General features: G+C 43.8%; 1 protein-coding gene across 1 annotated transcript; it reads left to right on the forward strand.

Moving 5' to 3' along the window:
• Positions 1–1,242: 1,242 nt before the first annotated feature.
• On the forward strand, positions 1,243–3,500 carry LOC115099573 (transcription cofactor HES-6-like). The gene is made up of 4 exons (XM_029617306.1): positions 1,243–1,305; positions 1,771–1,866; positions 1,998–2,076; positions 3,052–3,500. The coding sequence occupies exons 1-4, from the start codon at positions 1,243–1,245 to the stop codon at positions 3,498–3,500; spliced, it is 687 nt and encodes a 228-aa protein (XP_029473166.1).
• The last annotated feature ends 18,399 nt before the right edge of the window (positions 3,501–21,899 follow it).

Raw genomic sequence — 21,899 nt, forward strand, 5'->3', positions numbered from 1 at the left:
ATCGCCCATTGGTTTAGATACCCACTTCTTTAGGGCACGGATTTATCACACCTGAATAAATTGTTGTAAACCACCTTGAGCAAAATTTGGAAAACTGGTCAGGAAATACAAATAAAAAAAAAAAAGAATCAGTACTAAGGTGACATGAGCCTTCATCTGCATCTACACAGGCTTTCTTCCCCTCCCTGCTATGCAGCACAACCAGCAGTGACAATCCTGCAGCTGAAAGGTACGGATCATGATTCCCATCAGAGTCCAACACAAGTGCACTCCTGATTCAGCCAGTAGGATTACAGAAACTGGGATTCACTTCCTGGGGAGGGAGTCGAGGGGGGAGGGGGGAGGGAATGGGTTGTTTTTGATGCCTCTACAGTATCCCCAGCCCTGGTTGGCTGGAGGAGCAGGACCTGGTTCTTGGAATCACACTCACATCTCCCACATGGCCCTGTGTAGCTCTGCTGCTGACCATTAGGCTGACCACCCCTCCCCCCCATGGCAACATTTTAAGTGGAAACAAGATTTGAGCACTACTTTGGCTCTTTTGTAGTGCACGGGGCAGCAAGGGTGCAACTTTCTTTTAAACATGCAGTATTGTGCATCAGCCTTTCAACAGAAGTCTACTCTTACCAGACCTCTCCAGAAACCTCAGCGTAACAATGCTTTAATGTAATCCGGCCAGGAGCACAAAGCACAGCCAGGCACATGACCACTTTGCTGCTTCTTTTGTCTACCAGTGCTCCAACTTGGACATTAAAGGGATGGATCAGATTTCCTGTTTTATTTTCATGTAAAAAAAAAAGTAACTTCACTTCAATACAATACAAAAAAAAGAAAAACCTGAAAGAAATGTGTAAAAACCTAAGGCACAGCCTATCCCAGGTGTAACTCAAGTTGTTGCTCCCTGGCTCTCTGCAGACTGGAGAGAAAGAGAGAGCGAGCCCCGTGATCCCTCTGATTGTCTCTTCTGTTTCACAAAAAAAAAAAAAAGAAAAAGTTTTCTGCATTGAAGGCTGGACATCTGTCGCTGTTTAGGCGGGCAAGTTAAGCCATTCAAAAGAAGCAGTGACCTGTCAGGCCTGATTGATGGTCACAAGCCTCTGGTCTCGAACCCTCGTGTGGGAAAAAGCAGCTCCGCCAAAGGAACGCACGCATTCGCATGCTAATTCAGGACTATAAATAGGGGCAGAGCGCCTTCAGAAACCAGCGTCTTCCCTTTCTCCCCCGTTACTCCCCTGGATTACAATGACTGCCACAACTCTGGGCAGCAATGTGCAGAAACTAGCCAGCACCAAAGAAGAAAGAAAGGTAAGGCATGAGATACCCACCTTATTATTATCAGCATCATTTGCATAGCTCATACCAGCAAAGCATAATGGACAGCCCTACTCTTTGGTACTTACAATCTAGTCAAGATAGACAACAAAAATACAAATAAAAAAAAGGCTTTGCGTTAAGGCATGACGGGAAAAGAAGTGAGCCAGGTGAGATCTGATACACAGGCTCTGTTAGCATATAGATTTTAATGTATTTTACAGTTCCTATGGGTGGTTTTTAACAGGCTTTGGTGGTAATCCTAAATGCAATGAGCAGTAGATAACGATGGGTAGATAAATAAATTGTTGTGCTTGAACTGATGTGTACTGAGAATTTGCTCTCACTGCCTTTTCCTTCCCGGCTAAGGTCGGCAGAGCACACTTAGTACTCTGAATCTTGAAATGCCTGTAGCTGTGCGGCTCTCTCACATGCATTTTCTCCCTGTTTGCTTTTTAGTTAAGAAAACCTTTGATTGAAAGAAAAAGGAGGGAAAGGATAAATAATTGTTTGGACCAGCTCAAGGAAACAGTAGTTGGTGCTTTTCGCTTGGATGTAAGTGGATAAAGGCCCTTTTGTAACTTAAAATAAGTTTTAATAACAATTTGCTAATTTCTACATATACCTTGCACACTGGACCAACCGATTCCTATCATCTGAACCATTTTAACATTACTTCTTGACAGCAATCGAAACTGGAAAAAGCAGACATCCTTGAAATGACGGTAAAACATCTGCAGAACATCCAGACGAGCAAGCTGATGGGTGAGTTCCACTTCGGGAGCTCTGCCACTTGGTTTCAGGGTTTTAGGCTGAACTTGAAACCTGCATTTTGAGTGATGTGTTGCAGAAGCAGAAACCAGGTACACTTAAAGAAATAATACAAGCTCCTTTTTTAAGATATCAGCCTGGGAGTTTCCTGACTTTAGGGTACCTTCAGTTGCTTATTGGCAGGTTTTTTTTGTTCCACTGTCTCCTTCTATTTTATATGCACTTTTACAATTGTTTGGAATAAAAGATGCCTATCTTTCAGCATCCTCCCCTAAGGCAGCCGTTCATAAAATTACCCCCTTGAGGTAATTATTTGTGCCTCCTTCATAGAATGGGTATGTGAAAGATGCCATCGGGGGGCTCTACTGATAATCAGCCCAGCAGAACCATAGTTTATATAGATTCATTATGGGGGACGGAAAGGTGGCTACGCCAGAAGAGCTTTCAGAAATATTATAATTTTTTTTACAGAAAAAAAAATCAAAATGGAATGGGTCATTTCAATTATTTTTTGTTTTAAATTCTTATTGAAAACTTAAAAAAAAAAAAAAAAAAAGAGGGTGCTGACAGGAAAAAATGTAACTATTGCAGAAGATGCCTGCAATTATTGTTAGCTACCACTAGAGGGGGCACCGGAGCTAAAATGCTTCCAATGTGGAAAAAAGCTCTCCAGTTTCTATTTTGCTGTTTTTGTATCACAAAAACAATATCATGGTGTTCTCTAATTAATAAATAATACGGTATACTCTCCCTAATTGCCTGTCTATCATAGGCCTTTCACCTCCATTGAACTTTCTTAATTAATTAGTTAATTAATCTATTAGTTAACAAGATCACACCACAGCAGTCATTGATGGACTCACAAAAAAAAAAAAAAACCTTATGGGCAGAATCCAATGTATTTCATCTTACAAAATTGATTTAGTAAAATTATCTTTTTCCTTAATGTTAATTTCTTGTTTAATGCAGCAGATTCCAAAGAGGGTCTGGAAGCACAGCAGAGATACAGCACTGGTTACATTCAGTGTATGCATGAGGTGCACAACTTGCTGCTGACCTGTGAGTGGATGGACAAGACCCTGGGAGCCCGCCTGCTTAACCACCTGCTGAAGTCTTTGCCCAGATCTGGTGAGGACAGCGGCAAAGCTACACCAAGGCCCTCACCCCCTGACCCCCGATCACTAGCGGCAGAGAAATGCCCTGCTTCAGAGCGGGGCGACGCTGCGGCGTCTGGTCCATCTCCAGAACAGCTCTTCCATGCTGAGAACAAGCAGCCTTCGAAGGGCTCCCCTCGGCCTCACCCACAAGCTTTCTCTAGACAGCCAGGCATGACCCCTCTCAGCCAGATCCAGCAACCCACTCACTCCAATTTTACTAACCCAAGTATGGCATCACTAGACATGTGGAGACCGTGGTAACCTATACTTAAAGAGAATCAAACACATTTTACTTCTAACTGTAGACTCCTCTTGTTATATGTATCTTATAGATATGCTTCTTTAAAACACTTTTGGAGCAAGACTGTTCCTGTAGGTGTACTAAAGACCAGGTACTTCAAGCCGAAGTAATCCTATATATTGTAGCCTGCATTGTAGAAGGCTGCCTATTATTTGTATTTATTTAATACATCTAAATTATTGTATAGAACTTTTCTTGGGCTTTTTAGTGTACAGTAATTAAAAAAAAAAACCTTCCTTTTTGGCTTATAATTTTAAAAGAATTAACATTGTATTAATAAAAATGGAATCCCCATGTGTTCCTTGTCTTATGCTTTTGACTAGGGCAGAAGGCCTTAACATTTCACTTTAAAGCTGTCATATTAAAATAAAAATGGCACATTTAACTTATTCAGATACTACTCCGAGGGAAAACAAACCCGAAACTGAAGTGCATTACCTGTACATTGAATTTCTCAATAATGTGTGGTCATTTGTTAATTATCTTTTTCCTTAAAAGCAAGCCTTACTTAATAAAAGTCATTGTTGTGATACGTCACTAAATAAATAAGACCATGGTGTTGCCGGCATGTGGCAGTGAAGCCATAACCGCTCTTTCCCCAAGGGCAAAGCTTTGTAGTTTTGAAAAGTTTGTATTTAAGGATCTTGTTTCCTAAAGGAAGCTAACATGCACTGTTAGTAAATAGGCATCCTGCTGCGATTAATGAAAGTCATGTTAAAATTGTCTCTGCTAATGTGCATTAAAAACACACATTAATGGGCAGATTTTCCCATGGCTTAATAAGTCTTCCCCTTTACAAGCTGAATTCATGTTTATTGAGCAGTGATTAGGGACTAGAAATTGCGTTCTTCCCTCGGCAGGCAACCAACAAAGTTGGCATTTTGGTCCCGTGACATATTTTGGAGCAGGTATAAATTGCATCACTTCAGTAAATAAAACAGCCTGAGTGTCATGAACCATTTTCCATATTCGGCGAGTGGTGGTGGGAAAAATAACTTTAGGTAAACTTAGGAGAAAATATTTTAATGCTGTTGACATGGCTGCAACCTAATTGTATCCCTAGCAGGGTTAGGTGAGGCAGTGCATTAACCTCCCCTCCCCCTGTATTCTACAGGTTGGCTGTCTCAGCCAAAACGTCAAAATGGGAACTTCCTCAGCTCCTGCTTCAGATTTTACACTTGGGTTGCAGCCAAAAAGAGGCTGAGAAGCGATCTGAGTCAGGAGCACCTACACACACTCTAATCAACGAGGTTTCATTTTTACTCTGTCTTTTCTTACCAGCTGGCTGGTTGAAAGACCACTGTTCTGTCTAGTAAATAAATCATGCAGGGGAATCTCTATTATTTATTTAAAGAACATTTATATTCCTGCAATGCGAATGATTTGCCTTTGGCAGTAAATATACACAATTAAAACACACTTAAATCATACCTGACAATAAGGGCTTCCTTTCAGCCCTATCAAACATTCTAGGAAGAAAATATGTTTGAACCTTCGGTAACATTTGGCCACAATTGTCAAGGCAAAGGCAATAGGCTTGGAAGAGGAAGGGATCCTTAAGATTCTGCATACTAATTAATGACTCCTCTTGATTCTTGAAAGCCATTATGCAGCCTGGATTTGTTTGAAGAGGTGTCTGAGGAGAGGCAGGTGGTCTTGCCTCCTGCTCTGCCTCTGAGAAGGAACTCCCCTTTTATCTAGATGTCTTGAAAGGTTCCCAGAAGGAGTAGCATAGGGATGCCAGAAGCAGCAGCTGGAAGTAGACCCAGCCCAGGGGAGATCAAACAGAAAATGGCAAACCAAACCTCAAGCACTGAGCCAACTCCTTCCACCATATACAGTACTGGTAAAAACTACTGGATAATAATAATTGCAAAGAATGTAGCTGTATTCCCTGCTAGTTTATTGATGTTCTCCACCACCACTGATATTATATCTGATTCCATTAGGCTCCAATATAATCCTGTAGCACCAACATGGGTTTGCACAGCCAAATAATTGGCTGTGTATGGTTCTGCTGCCTACAGCATGTGCAGTAGATACATGAAACAGCGACCAATTATGAGCATCATATGCTATTAGGAGAATGTCCGTGTAAAAACAAAAAACTTTTTCCATCTGCCTTAAACTACAGTTCTAAACAAATAATAGGTCACAAATGCAATGCATCACAACAGGGAATGTAAAAGCGGTGTCTCCAACCTATATGTTCTTTATTCACTGCAACACAAATTCATTATTAGATACTGAAATACTATCAATCCCTGCTAGCCAGGAAAGGAATGAGGAGAATATTCTTGGTACTTACAGCTCATGGCTCAGGCCCTAAGTGTGCTAGACCTGGACACCGAGTGTAACTACAGTTGCCATCTGGCTCCAGATTTTCAGGGCAGACTGATCCAGTCTTGGTTTTACCCCCACTGCATGCATGGACTTGTAATCTTGCTATTCTTAAGACACTGCAATAGGGAAAAACCAGGACTGGATCAACCTATCCTGACAATCTGGAGCCAGTTGACAACCTTCTTTTAACAGCTTGTCCTCTCCTACTTAGATTACTGCAATATCCTTCTTTTCAATCTCCATGACTCCACAGGCCATCCACTCCCAACACATCTACTTTAATGCCTTTATCATCTCTCTCATGTCCCTCCCTTTCTACCGGCCCTCAGGGCTGGATTTAAGTTCATGGCACCCATAAGTAAAGGATCAGGTTTGCTCCCAGAAATCAAAGAGCAGAAGGGGGGGGGGGGGTCCTAGTTTTTGGGTGCCTTCAGAATTTGGTGCCCTAGGCACGTGCCTACGTTGCCTGTGCCTAAATCCGGTCCTGCCGGCTCTACCTTGGCACCTTGTTAAATAGACTGTGCCAGGTTCAAACTCCTGTCTTTCAAGTACAAATGCATTCCCAGCTTTTTTCCCAATTTTCTCTCAGTTCTTCTTCTCCACTACTACCTTATTGCTCTTTTTCACTTGGAATCACCCCTTCCTATGCACCAGGCAAGCGATTTCTCACTCCTTCCATTCTCTTTACTGGGACAAAAGTTACATCTCTTGCCCAAGATGCCACCTCTCTCTGGCTTTAGGACTAAATTGTGTTCATATATTTTTATTAAAAATATACAGGAATGTTATTACAATTTCCATTTACTGAAAACATTAACTCGTCTTGGAGAGTACGACGACCACATTGTACAACATACTGTAGTTTAATGATATAACCAAAAAGATTGTATCAATATCTTTATGTTTTATGATGATGACTGGTTTATGTATTAGGGCTGTAAATTTTATATTATTATGAGGCACCTTAGATATTGTAAATTATATGGCAGAATATAAATACATTGATGAGGATAACAAGGAGGATTACAGCACCCAGATTACAAAATGATCTACGGATTTTCAGATTATCTTGCAATCCTTAAATTTTGTTATATTTTTGACTGCAACAGCTTCATATTTGTTCATCAAACATGCTATATTCCACCTAGTATGTATTTTGTAGAAAGGAATCCCTAGGGCTAAATTACAGTACATAAAACATGATGGAAGATAAAGATCATTCGGCCATCCAGTCTGCCTATCCATATCTCCTGCTCATCTTTATAGTTCCTTTGAAATTGAAAATATGTCATTCCAACTTGCCTTCCCTGAAAATTTTTTTTTTTTTAGCTTATGGTCTATTTAATTTGCCATTATATATAGCTTCTTTTGTTGTAAAGTACCTTGTCAAATTATGTATGAATTGAAAATAAAATAAAGAAATAAATAATATTTTGTATGAGGTAATTTTGCGGAGGTAATTTAGCATAGGGCATTTAAAACTGGAAGAGACAGAAATGTTATATGTTTAATGGCTGTAAATCGCTTTGTATGCCAGTGCTGAGAAAAGCAAGGTATAAATTTATTAAATAAATAATAAAATAAATGTCATTGGGCCCTTTTTACTAGGGGGAAAATTTGGCAGCTGTTGGATTGTACAGACTGTGCTGAAACTCCTGGACCGAAATTGCAAATCCCATGAAAAAGTGCCTTGGGATCCATAGACTAGACAGGATCTTACTTCAAAATCTCACCTGAAAGACAGCACACTCAGTGGCATGGTGCCACCAACCAAAATAGCACCCCCTACTGAGCCACACAGGACTCTTAAACCCAGGGTGCGCATTCAGCTGTGGGCACTATTATGCAGCTAGAGAAGAGATTTCTTTCTGTTCAGCGCAACCCGGCGTGCACAGATCTATGCCTGATTTTATAACATGTGCGCGCGCAGCCGCGCACATGTTATAAAATCCAGGGTCGGCGCGCACAAGGGGGTGCACTATTGTGCAACTTGCACGCGCCGAGCCGCACAGCCTTCCTCCGTTCCCTCTGAGGCCGCTCCGAAATTGGAGTGGCCTCGGAGGGAACTTTCCTTCCGCCCCCCCCCCCCCTACCTTCCCCTCCCTTCCCCTACCTAACCCGACCCCCAGCCCTAACTAAACCCCCCCTTACCTTTGTCCTATAAGTTGTGCCTGCCTCCGAGCAGGCATAGATTGCAAATGGCCGCTGTGGCTGGAGGCTCCGACCCCATCCCCGCTCCGCCCCGGACCACCCCGCCCCACCCCCTTTTTCAAAGCCCCAGGACATACGCGCGTCCCGGGGCTTGCGCACGTCGCCAAGCCTATGCAAAATAGGCTCGGCGCGCGCAGGAGCGGGTTTTCAGGGTTATGCGCGTAATATACCCACTTAACCCTTTGAAAATCCGCCCCTCAGTCTCTTCTCCCATACTTAATTGTTATTTTCATTCACTAATGCTGCCTGGTGTTTTTCTTTATGTGAAAGGGAGGGTAGCACAGCAGTAGTGAGGTGCCTACATTGCTCCCAAACACACTCTGCTGTCTCTGTGCTCGCCAGAGTTTGTAATTTAGTGATGTCAGTACTGAAATTCAGATATATTTGGTCATTAAAATATTATGAGTGCAACAATCATCCACACTCTTCGCTGATCTCTTCTTAAGGTGACACAGCATAGCACAGCACGCAGCCACTTATATACAACCTTTGGGTTACGGATTTGTACACATTTTAAAATTGTGCTGTCTTTAATTTGATACTGAAAACAAATTGACAATGAATCCTCTGAAGAAACTGAGTTACAATTACAATATAGTAAACCTCCCCTACCAAACCAGCACTAACTGCCAGCACTCAAACAGTAACAATCTGTCTATGAAAAGGCAAATTGCAAATATTACACCAGGCCCTAAAACAACAATACTATTATGAAACTAGAACAAGCCAAACTGCTATAGATCCCTACACAAAAACCACATACTAGCAGAATACCTCACCTTGGTCCCTTATGCAGAACCCAGACACCCTCACCAAACACAGAATAAACATACAGACAAAACAGAATCATACTGACAAAAAGTGAACTGAAAATCGCAACCTTGCAGAAGTGGACCCTTGGACCGAGGTGAGGTTGGTGCTACCCACAGGGAGGAGCCCTGCAGGTCCTCACCATTGGCAGGCAATGCTGGCTGGAGCAGGGGCCCAATAGGAACTTCACCACTACCAGCCCACGTTCCCTTAGGTTGAGCCCTCAGGTGCAGGGGCTGGCTGGACTTAGGTGGGGGCCTCTGAGCTGAGATGAATCCATGGGTGAAGAGACAGTTGGCCAGTGAGCAGAGAAACGATTCAGTCCAAGCAGAGGTCAGGGCTGGCAGTGGACAGCAGAAAGAGAAGGAGGACGAAGTCAGGGCAGGCAGCGTTCCGGAAGATGAGAAGCAAACAAAGGTCACAAGGCAGGCAGAAATCCACGGTGGTCAAGAAGAGGTCCAAAGTCAAGTCAAGGAGTCAATCTGAAGGAAGAAAGACTGAAACAGACAGTAGGGAAGGCACCGAAGATGGACAAGGGACTCTGAAGACACAGGAACATGTAGCAAGGCACAGGAGCAGAGGCAGGATCAGGAACCAGGATCATCGTGGCAACTGGCAACTCAAAAGAGTCTGACCTATTGCTGAGGCATCTGATGCAGGGCAGAGCAGGCCTTAAGTAGGGAAGGCCTGTGACATCATCTCAGGGTGGCACGGAGGTTTTAAAAGCACGTCTATGTTCAGCTGGCTTCAGCGGACCCCCTACGGCCCGGGAAGGGAGGAAAGCGCAGCTGTTGCAGGACAGACCTACGACCAGCCAAACACAACCAAGCCAGACTCTATATGCAATTTAACATTGGAGAAACAGAAACATCAACATGCCACATAAAACAAATACAAAATAAAAAAATATATCATGATAGTAAAACCACATCCATAAAATGAATAAATATTTCGAAACAGCTGACGAAAAGAATAGTCAATAATTTAAAACTCATAAAAAAATGTAAAATTTCCCAAACACCAATAAAATATCTCAAAACAGCAAACATCAAATAACATGCAATAATGAAAACAAATAAGGATTTTTGTTGCGTACTGGTGAGCTGTGCATCAGTTGCATCGGTGCACCATGCATCAAATGCACTGGTGCATCATGTGTCAAGTGTCCCAATAAGTCATGCATCGAGCATATCGATGCATCATGCATAGAGCACACAGACGCACCTTACGCTGTTGTCACTGAAGCCTAAAATATCATAGATGCTGATGCACTGTGCATCAATAGTGCTGATGCTTCTTTGACGCAGGCTCTGATGGCCCCAGAGATTGATGCCACTTTTTCCTCAATGCAGAGTAGCCAATACTACTTGACCACCCCAGCTTTGGCCTGAGCTGAATGGGGAGTTTTTGCTCAACTCCTTACCCAGTGAGTCAGATGACGCTTCACTTTGGAAAGAGAATCTGCTGCAACTACAAAGATTTATACAGATTTTACTAGCCCTGGAATGCTGGGGCCATGGGGACATCTGTCCACAGGTGTAGCAGTTTGCCTGATTGCAGTTCAGTCCAAGGCATCGATAGTACAACTTATGCCCATTTAAGAGGCACATTACCTTGTGTTACATGCGCCAGTCGCAGCAGACCCGCGGCTCGGCCCCCTCATCTCTCTCAAGTTAATCCGGTGCCTGGACCCTCCTCTCTGGTGGTTGCGGGCCACCGGCTCCGTCCTCGGGCTGCCCCTGGTGCCTCCAGCTCTGCTACAGCTCCTGGTGCTCTGCGTCGGGCCTCTCCACATGGCCCGCGGAGAGACGCCGTTCCAACCAGCGCTGCGGCCCTTCCTAGGCGCGCGCGCGCTCAACTAAACCTTAAGTAGGGCCCGCGGCGGGAACCTAGCCGCAGGCCCCGGATAATGACATCAGTGGTGCTCCGGTATATAACCCCGGGCCCCGCTTCCTCAGATTGCCTTTGCAACAGGTCCCCTCACTAGTCGAGTACTCGTTGCTTCGTCTGTTCCTGGTTCTTAATCCTGAGTATCTTCGTTCCTGCTTCCTCATTCCTGTGTTACTGTCCCTTCATCTTCCTATCGGATTGCTGACCTGGTTTGACCTCTGCATTGCCTGACTACTCCGTTGCCTCTTTCCAACCCCGGACCTCTGCATCGCCTGACCACTCCGTTGATTCTCTCCTTGTCCAGACCTCAGCCTTGCTTGCCACTATTTCTAGATTGCTGCCAGCCTTGAACCCAGCTTGCCCAATGACGCTTCTTCAGTCTTTGTCCTGGACGTGGCTTATTCAGGCTTCGGTCTGCTCTTGCTCCGGCGCCCTCTGTCAGACTGTGTTCCTATTGGTGCCCAGGATTCCATCTCGTCCAGTACAGACTGATAACTACACTTGTTGCTGCCTCAGGGCTGACCTCAATCCACCCATCGACGACCTCTGATGGAGGCCACATACGTCCAGCCGGTCCCGGCACCCAAAGGCTCAACCCATGGGGAACGAGGGCTGGTATTGGTGAAGCACCAGCCAGCCTCCATCCCTCAGCCCTCTCTGCCTTCCGACGATGGGGACCCGTAGGATCCCTACTACAGGTAGCGTCAACCCCACCTTGACCCAAGGGTCCACCTCCGGTGCAACACCTTGCTGTAGATACAATTTTTTAAACCACTAACAGTAGGTTAGTTTTTGCCAGACATGTTAAGGAAGCAAGTCCTTTTGTTGTTTATTTTGTTTATTGTTTTTTTCTGGCACTGAAAAGTGCTGTTGTGTGTGTTGCAGAAGCAGTGAGGTAACTAAAAAAGGTAAATACTGAAGAAAAAGAATCAAAGAATATCAGGTTTTAAGAGTTTAGAGAAAAAATATCTGGAGAGACAGAATTACATGCCTGTGCTTGTGCTCAGACAAAAAATTGACTGAAGAGACTCACGAGGCAAAGCCGCATGGGAATTCCTGCGCATGCTCAATAGAGCTAAAAGCGCTACTAGCTAGAAAAAGTGAGTCTGTTCGGTGCCACTAGATAACATCACCCTCCTATCAAGGCTAATTCAGACTGCTTATCGATGGAAACATATACTTGAACTTTTCATTGGAAGTTGTTGAACTTTTCATTGGAAGTTATTGAAAGTGTGTTCCTAGAAAGTATTTAAAGAATATTGAATTTACGAATTTGAGTCAAGGTATTGATTACTGTGAATTAACACTTATTGTATTTCAGGATTTTCTTATTGATTACTTTTTTTCTACAAACAAATCTCATGGCACTTGCTTCTCTACCTCCAAGGAAATCACTTGTATTGTTAATAATCACAGCCATACTCTCCTGGTCTCCCTTCCTCACCTGGATCACTTGCACAGCACCATAGCTAATGTGCTGCTTGCAGATGATAAGGATATCATGGCCATCACATCTGGAGACAAGGGCAGCAGTGGTAACAAACCCAAGCATTGAGAGAGACCTGTTGAAGCCCCAAGATTTTCGCTGCCTTCTACCACTCAGACTCAGTGTTTTCTCCATGGGGCAGGGCACTCACCTGGGTCTGTATCATTGTAGAAGAATATGGATTCCATAGTTTACTGCCATCTGGGAGTGGGGGAAGGTGAAAGGAGGCCAGACAAGGAAGCATGAAAAGGACAACTTACTGGTCCTGAAGCTCTGGCACCTTCTCGGCAGGCTGCCCCCATCTTTCTTGCTCTTGGCACCTCTCCCAGACAAAAGTTGGGTGGACCATAGCCCAGATGACCCAACCAATTCCAAAACCTATGTTTATGACAGTATAGCTGTACATACGGGTGTCATCAAAATGTATCTTATCATATGTATCAGAGTCTTCAGACACTAGATGTATGATATCAGAGAGCAGGAGTGTAATGGTAGTCAGACACTCCTTGGTAGGAGATGTCTAAGGAGTATGTTTTTATAAAATGTATGAACCCCTTAGGGTCAAGTCTTTCTTCTCTTCCATCCTGTCCTAGGATTGTGCTGAGGGTCAAGGGAGGTGGCTCAGGCACCCAGAAGTGGGAGTACCTTAAGGTCCAAGTGGATCATGGTGAATGAGGAGTTAGTCTCATCCTCTTTTACCTCATTAAAAGTTACCTAGAGTGTCTAAGAAGTTGATTTTTCTTTTGGGAGTCAGAGGGAGGACTGACCTTCAAGAGTTGCTGTCTAATAGGGATTAAAGAGATCATCTCTTTTTATTTAAAAGAAGTGTTTCTGCTTGAAAGAACTGATCTCCATTAAGTAATTCAAAATCTTCAGAGTGATAGCCGTATTAGTCTGGTATAGCCAAAAATGACAGGAGTCGGGTGGCACCTTATAGACTAACCAATTTATAGAAGCATGAGTTTTCGAGGACAGTGTCCACGTCAGATGCATCAAGCGGACTCTGTCCTTGAAAGCTCATGCCTCAATAAATTGGTTAGTCTATAAGGTGCCACCAGATTCCTGTCATATTAAGTAATTCAGGTACCAATAAGGGAAAAAATGCAGGGAAGATCCCTTTCAAAAGAGTGCCTTGTGCTAGGAAGTAGTTGTTTAAGCTAGTGTGTGTAGATTTGTAATGACTGATCTTTGGACAGTGTACCCATTTAATTTTGATTTTCTGTATGCATTGCATCAGATATAGATGTTCCAATTGCCAAATAATTCATTTTCAAAAAGTGGCCCAGTAAAAGGATTTACTTTTGCAACAATATCAGACTGTGTGCAATGTTGTTTTTTTTAATATACTGGAAGGGGCAAATAGCTATTTCATAAGCATAAGAGCCCTGAAAGACAATTTCTATCTGTCCTATCTGGAAAAGATCCTGTGTGCATGGGTTGCAGATTAGATCTTGAACTCCCAAGTGAGCCCCCTCATCACTCACTTTCCCAAAATCCTTTCTCCTCCTCCTCATTACTCCATTCTCCAACCCTGCCATCAAAAATATGAAAATCTGCAGATTCCTGCAAGTTGATGGTGGCCAGGTGTCATCCAGCATAGAGATAAGGAGGAAAAAAGGGGTAGATGATGGAAGCAGTAGTTAGCAACATTGCAGACCACAGGATAGCTGGCTTGGAATCACGAGGCTACAATTCCCTAGTAAGCAACCAGGTCAATTCCAGCAGGTTGGTGGTGGCTGGGTACTATCCAGCAAGGCCATAGGAATCTAGATGGCTGAATGTTTGGATATCTTTTGTAGCTGTTTAGATTATTACAATGCTTCCTGGTAGACCATGGGGTGGGACTGGATGATGGATTAATTATATTAATTGTATGCTCATCTGCTTAGGTTGATAAAGAATGAATGAGGAAGACAATGAAAACTGATTTGGATAAGGAACAATATTGTACAAAGCTGGAAAATGTGATACATCTTTAGCAGTGTGAATTAAAATAACTGGGCAGAATGAATGGGCCAATTGATCTTGATCTGCCATCATCTACTGCATTACTACCATATTAACGGGACAATACAGTAAAAACGCGGGAGAGCGGGCAAGCGCCCGCTCTCCCGGCGCGCTTACAGGCCACTCTCCTGTGTGTGCGATTCAGTATTTTAATTTATTAAAATTAGGCCTGGCGGTAAAAAGAGGCGCTAGGGATGCTACCGCATCCCTAGTGCCTCTTTTTTGATGGAAGCGGCGGCTGTCAGCGGGTTTGACAGCCGATGCTCAATTTTGCCGGCATTGGTTCTCGAGCCCGCTGACAGCCACAGGTTCGGAAACCAGACGCCGGCAAAATTGAGCGTCCGGTTTTCGACCCGCCAGCCGCGGGCCCATTAAAATTTTTTTTTTTAAATGTTTTACTTTTTTTAACTTTCGGGACCTCCGACTTAATATTGCCAATTTCTGAAAAGCAAATTTTCTGAAAGCAAAATGTGCAGTTTGGCTGCACATTTTGCTTTCTGAATCGCATGGGAATACCTAATAGGGCCATCAACATGCATTTGCATGTAGCGGGCACTATTAGGTTCGGGGGGGGGGGGGGGGGGGGGTTGGACGCATGTTTTGGATGCGCTATTACCCCTTACTGAATAAGGGGTAAAGCTAGCGCATCCAAAACGCGCGTCCAAATGCGGGTTAACAGTGCGCTCCGTTAACCTGATACAGTACAGTGCGCTCCGTCAGAGCGCACTGTACTGTATCGGCTTGTTTGTTAAGTATCTAATACAGAGTTAAAGCCCCTGAGGCGGAAAGTTGATAGTGGTTAGGACACTTTTGGGAAATAGACTTTATGGCATCAGTTAGATGCAATAATACCAAACCGTTCTGGGATGAAAGCACATCCAGAACAAGGAATTACTGTATTTCTCCTGCTACTACAGAATTTCTCTGATCAAACTTCAGCTGTACAGTCGGCATCTATTCATGCTTTGCCTTGCAAAGTATTCTGGGAAACAAGAATGCAACAAATTAAGACAACACCCGCTTAGAGATATTAGATACATGGAATCAGTATCGACATTACCCGGTAAAGCCACCTAACGGACTTCTGAATTGGAAAGGGGAGAAGGGAAGTGGAAGACCACAAACCTCCTAGTTTTAAAGTGTAAACACACTGGGGTGGATTTTCAAAAAGTTTATCTGGCTTAACCTCCGAAGGTGGATAAATCCAACCAGTTACACATTTCTTCCTTTCCCTTCCCCACCCCAGACCACATTAATCACAAAGCACACGGATTTAGCCAGTTATAAAAGGAGCAGCTCTGGAGCCCTTGCAGGGGCAGTCAGTGTGGATGTTCAGCACTAACCAGCTACATCCACCTGCCTTGCTCTGGTGCATATTCTGTGTGTTACTTACATGATAATCTGTTTCTGTATATCTCTAACTTACTGGGCTAACAGCAGGACGATTTTTCACTTCTATGACATTACACGATGGGGTAGGCTGCAGATTGAGGTTCTGTTTATGGTGGAGCCAGCTGGGGGTCCCACTGTCCTACTGAGAAAGAACACCTGACCTTCACCAATTGCCATCCACCTCAGAGGATGGATAAATTACGGCTCTTTTCTTGGAATGTTAACGAGCTGGGAACCCCTATAAAAAGGAAGAAAATTCTGCAACAGCTGAAAAGAGGTGGAACTTCAATAGCCTGTCTTCAGGAAACCCACCTCTCGGCAACTGAGAGTGCAAAATTACACTGTGACTGGGTGGGTTCATGCCATTATTCCCCGGTCAGGAATAAGAAAGGAAGGGTGATCATCCCCAGGAGGGCTGCTATATTTTCATTAAGGGACTATTAAATGAACGGGAAGTGTCTATCTGCAATATTTATGCTCCCAATGAATATTCCCACGCTTTTTTTTCCTCAGATTTCTAATATGTTAATATCCAACTCCCAAGGGGACTTATTTCTAATGGGAGATTTTAACTGGGTGGCAGACCCTTTTATTGACAAATGCCCACCTAAAGAAAGAGGAGCCACCCTTAAACAGAAGGGATCAATTTTCCTTAGCCAACAGTTAGGATTAATTGATGTGTGGAGGGTCCTCCATCCAGGACAGAAAGATTTTACCCATGTTTCGAGGGCCTATGCCTCATTATCTAGAATCGACTACATTTTAGTCTCTCAGCACACCTTTCCCAATATTTCCCATGCCGAAATTGGACAACAACTAATCTCTGACCACTCCCCCATATGGGTTGAGCTAGGCCATATTGTCCCTGGAGGTGGTTCCTCTAATACCTGGAGATTCCCCAGCTATCTGAGCACAGACCTTAAATTTCAAACATTTTTGAAAAACAAGTGGGAAGAATTTATGTTTCATAATCAGCAAGACACCTCCACCCCTCAACTATTATGGGAGACTGGAAAGGCTGTGATGAGAGGCGAAGTTATTGCCTTTGTCAGTAGGAGAAAAAAAAGCCTCAATAAAACCATTCTTCATTTAGAATCTACTTTACATAAAGCCAAGGATCAGCTCACTTGCTTCCCAACCCAAGAAAACAAACAGAAACATGCCTCGGTGCTCGAAGGCCTCAATATGTACCTTCATCGTGGGGCCCAACACACCTTGCAAGTATTGGAACATAATTTTTTCAGATATGGTAATAAATCAGGGAAATTTCTTGCAAATGCTGTATGGGTAGCACGGGGGAAATCTATTATAGATCACATGAGGTTACCCTCTGGGGAATTTGTATCCTCAAAGGAAGACATCTGTGAGGTCTTTAAACTGTTCTATGAGTCCCTATACACAGACGATGTAACGGGTGGGGCAAAGGAAGAAGAAGAATTTTTCCAAGGCATAACACTACCAACATTATCCGAAGATCAGCTATCCTTTTTGAACTGCCCTTTACAAACATTTGAAATCCTTAAAGTGATTTCCGAGAGTAAGCCCAGGAAATCCCCGGGACCAGACGGGTTTTCGTATGACTACTATAAAATACTTAAATTCATGGTCACCATTCCTATGAAGGAATTCTTCACGAGTGCCCAAACCCTCGGTTCTTTCCTGTCCAGCTTCAACACAGCTCATATCACTATTTTGGCTAAACCCAGTAAAGATCTTTAAAATCCAGCATCGTACCGACCCATATCTTTATTAAACTGTGATGGTAAAATATTAGCCAAAGCCCTGGCAAACAGACTCAGTGCTGTTTTAGACGGTTTCATTTCCCATCCGCAGAAAGGCTTCGTCAAAGGACGGGCGGCAAGCTCACACATCATCATGCTCCTGTCTGCTATGCACACCTGTCAAAAACACCAAATCCCTGCAATAGCTATAGGATTCGACTCAGAAAAAGCTTTCAACAGTGTCTCTTGGCTGTACTTATTTTTGGTTTTGTGAAGATTTGGCTTTCAGGGTAATATACTATCCTACATCGCTCTGAAATATCATAATCCACATTCTCATATCATAGCAAACGGCTGTAAATCGAACCCGGTAATAATAAAACGAGGGGTCAGGCAGAGGTGTCCCCTTTCCCCCTTATTATATATATTATCAATAGATCCTCCAATAAGGAAAATATTACTCTCTAGGACAATTACTGGATTTTCCCCAGAGTCTCATCCCTTTAAAGCCGCATCCCCCTTTACATCCCTTCCTTTATTGTTAGACCTCCAACAGGCTTTTGGTACTTTTGCGGGCTTAAAAATAAATCAGGACAAGTCAGAAGCACTAGATGTTTGTGGCACCATTCAACACCATTGGCCTGGACTATTCCCATTAAAATGGGTCTCGGGAGCCATGAAATACTTAGGAATCCGAATCCAGACCTCTTTAGATAGTCTATATTCCATGAACATTTTCCCACTTATAGAAACAACATCGAAAGCATAGTCTAACTGGAGCCACTTACCATTATCCCTTTGGGAGAAATTACACCTATATCAAATGATGATCGTCCCCAAATGGCTGTACATTCTCCAAATGGTCCTGTTATGGATCTCTAAAAGAGATCACCAGGCTCTTGACAAACTTCTTCACCTTTTCCTTTTGAAGGGCAAGAGGGCCGACTCCCATTGTGGATTCTGTACAGACCACTGTCTCAAGGAGGTCTGGGATGCCTCAGACAATATAATCTAACTTGCATGTTACACTGGGTAAGGGACATTATAAGCGCCACCTCGGACTTCCTTCCATATCCCCAGCTTACACACTGGTATGGATTTAGCTCCCTCAATTATACGATACAATCCCCAGCACAGGTAATATCGACCAGTTTAAAATCCCAGGCTTTAATAGATGCCGGCAGGAAAGCTTGGTCCTGTCTGTGTAAGCAGGTGGGCCATCCTTCTACCATGACACCCCTGCTTCAATTTAGTAGCAACGAATTATTTCCCCCGGGACTAGACAGATCTGTTTTTGATATCTGGAGATCGAAGGGACTGATTTATTTCTATCAAATATTTTCTCCTCTTACCCATCAGCTCCTCAGTTTTGACCACCTTCAAGAAACATTTCATATACCTAAGCAGCATTTCTATGCCTATTTACAGGTCAGACACTTCATTACCCAACGGGGCGAGGCACTTCGGGAGACACCATCGTCGTTACTACTCCGGAGGATTGTCTTAGACTCCTCCAAACATGGACAGAAGCCTTCCATTGCTATATTTCGCCACGTCCTTTTAGATGAAGTCCCAGGGGAAGGGATCAGCTCCCTTTATGAGCGTTGGAAGGAATGGCCATTATTCCATTTATCCCTTCCTGATTTCCATCACTGTTTCTCCGACACACTCTCCATCTCCGAAAATGTTCTACTCCGGGAAACCCACTTTAAATTTTTATGGTATTATTACTGGACCCCCCTGTAAGGCTCGCAAGGTGAGGCAAGTCCCCCCTGTCCTCTGCCCCAAATGTAATGGTTCTCTGGGAGATTACACTCACATGTTTTGGACATGCCCTAAAATACACTTTTGGGGACAGGTTGGTCGCTTCACCTCTCAGATGATGGGCCACCCCATTCCGATGGACCCTAACACGTGGCTTTTTGGGACCCAGGCATCCTTGGAAGCCACTCTAGGCCTAAATGGTGTGTTGCTGATTATTAAAATGGGGCTTATGGGCAAGAAATCTATTTTAATAAACTGGATACACTCGGCGGCTCTGACCTTGGAACTGTGGAACCAGCAGATGATTAGACTATTCACCCAAGAATTTCTTTCAGCCAGAATGCACTCCCCCAAACGTTTTCATGATATGTCAATCGTTTGGAAACCATTCCAACACCACCTGATCTCCCTGGTTCAGGGGGCCCTTAGTGCAAGCCTGTAATACTGCCTAACTGTTTTCCTCTTCCCCTGGCCAGAGACACTGTCACCATTTCTAGCCAAATCTCTAAGTCATCAAAAGGCCGGCTGGGGACGAATGATAAGGCAATGGCTACACTGAACGGGAATCCCTAGACCTACTTCTGTATCCACAAGCATACCCATCGTGGGCTGTTTCTTTCTATTTCCCCCTCTTTTCTTTTCTTGCCCTTTATATATATTTTATGTTTTAGATTGTGCTATACAGTTCTCAGATGATAGAATATGCATTAAACATTACAATCACCGTTTTGAAACAGGGCGGGTTGGGGGGAGAGGAATCCAGGGAACAAAATAAGGAAAATGAGGGAGATAAGCATTTCATGTTGTTTTTATTATGTACTCATTCTTCTTGATTCGGCTACAAGAGGACTGGACGTACGAACTGCATTGTTAGTTGTGTGACTTTCTGTGCCTTCTTGTATCTTCCTTAAGGAATTGTTGTATCTCTTGGTTGCTCTTCTTGTATAATGTGTTGCTGCTCTGTTTATACCCATTGACAGTTATTCTCCAATAAATATGAGAGAAAAAAAAAAGAAATAGAAATAATGTTTTCTGATGAAGGCACACTTTGTTCAATAAAATGCCATGAAATCTCATCTAAAACACTGCAGTGCTAAGCACACACACGGGCTCCAGGATTCCCACCACTCCACAGGCAGCAGTGACTCGTTAATAGCTCTTTCTAATAGCTGAGATTTATAAAGGCTACCTGAACCTGACAAATCACACTCAACAGCCAATTACCTAGCAAAGAAAACAATTTTTAAAACTCTTATCCTGCTCTGTCCCCAGTTCTAGGCGAGTATCAAGCATCGTACATAATAACCAAATGTTACATAAAATGAGGTAAAAAGGCAAAACTTAAGACAGGATTCAGTTTAAAACAAACAAGACACTCCCAGCTCAAAAGAGGTTCCCGGTGCCCCTTATTAAAACAATTGAACCTGAGTGGTAATTCAGGATAAACCTTCTAATATGTCAGGATGTTGAGGTGTCTCAAACTTGCCGAAGCAGTTTTCATCCTAGCCAGGCTATAGGAACTGACTCGCTGTCCATGAGTGTAGACAAATGGGCCTCACACTGTGTCCTAAAGTGGTTTGAAGATGGTTTGGGCCTAAGCACCTTGAGGAGAGAGTTCCAAAGTTGAGAACCAACTACTCCAAGTACTCGCTTGCAAAACTCTGCCCGTCGCATGACTTTCAGGGAAGGCACCTCAAACAGGTTGCGAAATGAGGATCGCAAAGAAGCAGGAAGGGCTAGAAGTTTATAGAAAGAGTTGAAACATCGAGGTGCAAAGGCCAATGCATTTCCAGACGCAGAATTCCTACACCAGCTCTCGGTGGGTTGTGCGCAGGGCCAGCGTGTCCCAATAGGGGAACTAGGCAGTCGCCTAAGGCGGCAGTCATTAATGGGCAGCAAAGAGCAGCCATATGAGACTGCGAGGAGAGCTCATCCCACTCACGGCTGAGAGGAGTTGAGATGAGGCGGGCCACGAGCGGCACCCATCCTGCTTGCGGTCAAGAGCAGCAGAGACTTGGCAGGCCGCAAGCAGCACCTCCGTTTGTGTGTGTATGTGTGTGTGTGTGTGTGTGTGAGACTAAGAGGGAAGGTGTGTGTACGAGAGAGCATGGAGTGAGAGAGAGGGAGGGAGCCTGTGTAAGGGTGCATGTGTGAATGAACATAAGAACATAAGAAATTGCCATGCTGGGTCAGACCAAGGGTCCATCAAGCCCAGCCTCCTGTTTCCAACAGAGGCCAAACCAGGCCACAAGAACCTGGCAAGTACCCAAACACTAAGAAGAACCCATGCTACTGATGCAATTAATAGCAGTGGCTATTCCCTAAGTATAATTGATTAATAGCCATTAATGGACTTCTCCTCCAAGAACTTATCCAAACCTTTTTTGAACCCAGCTACACTAACTGCACTAACCACATCCTCTGGCAACAAATTCCAGAGCTTTATTATGCGTTGAGTGAAAAATAATTTTCTCCGATTAGTCTTAAATGTGCTACTTGCTAACTTCATGGAATGCCCCCTAGTCCTTCTATTATTCGAAAGTGTAAATAACCGAGTCACAGCTAGTCGTTCAAGACCTCTCATGATCTTAAAGACCTCTATCATATCCCCCCTCAGCCGTCTCTTCTCCAAGCTGAACAGTCCTAACCTCTTCAGCCTTTCCTCATAGGGGAGCTGTTCCATCCCCTTTATCATTTTGGTTGCCCTTCTCTGTACCTTCTCCATCGCAACTATA

This window comes from Rhinatrema bivittatum, chromosome 9, assembly GCF_901001135.1.
Source record: "Rhinatrema bivittatum chromosome 9, aRhiBiv1.1, whole genome shotgun sequence".
Classification (NCBI taxonomy): domain Eukaryota; kingdom Metazoa; phylum Chordata; class Amphibia; order Gymnophiona; family Rhinatrematidae; genus Rhinatrema; species Rhinatrema bivittatum.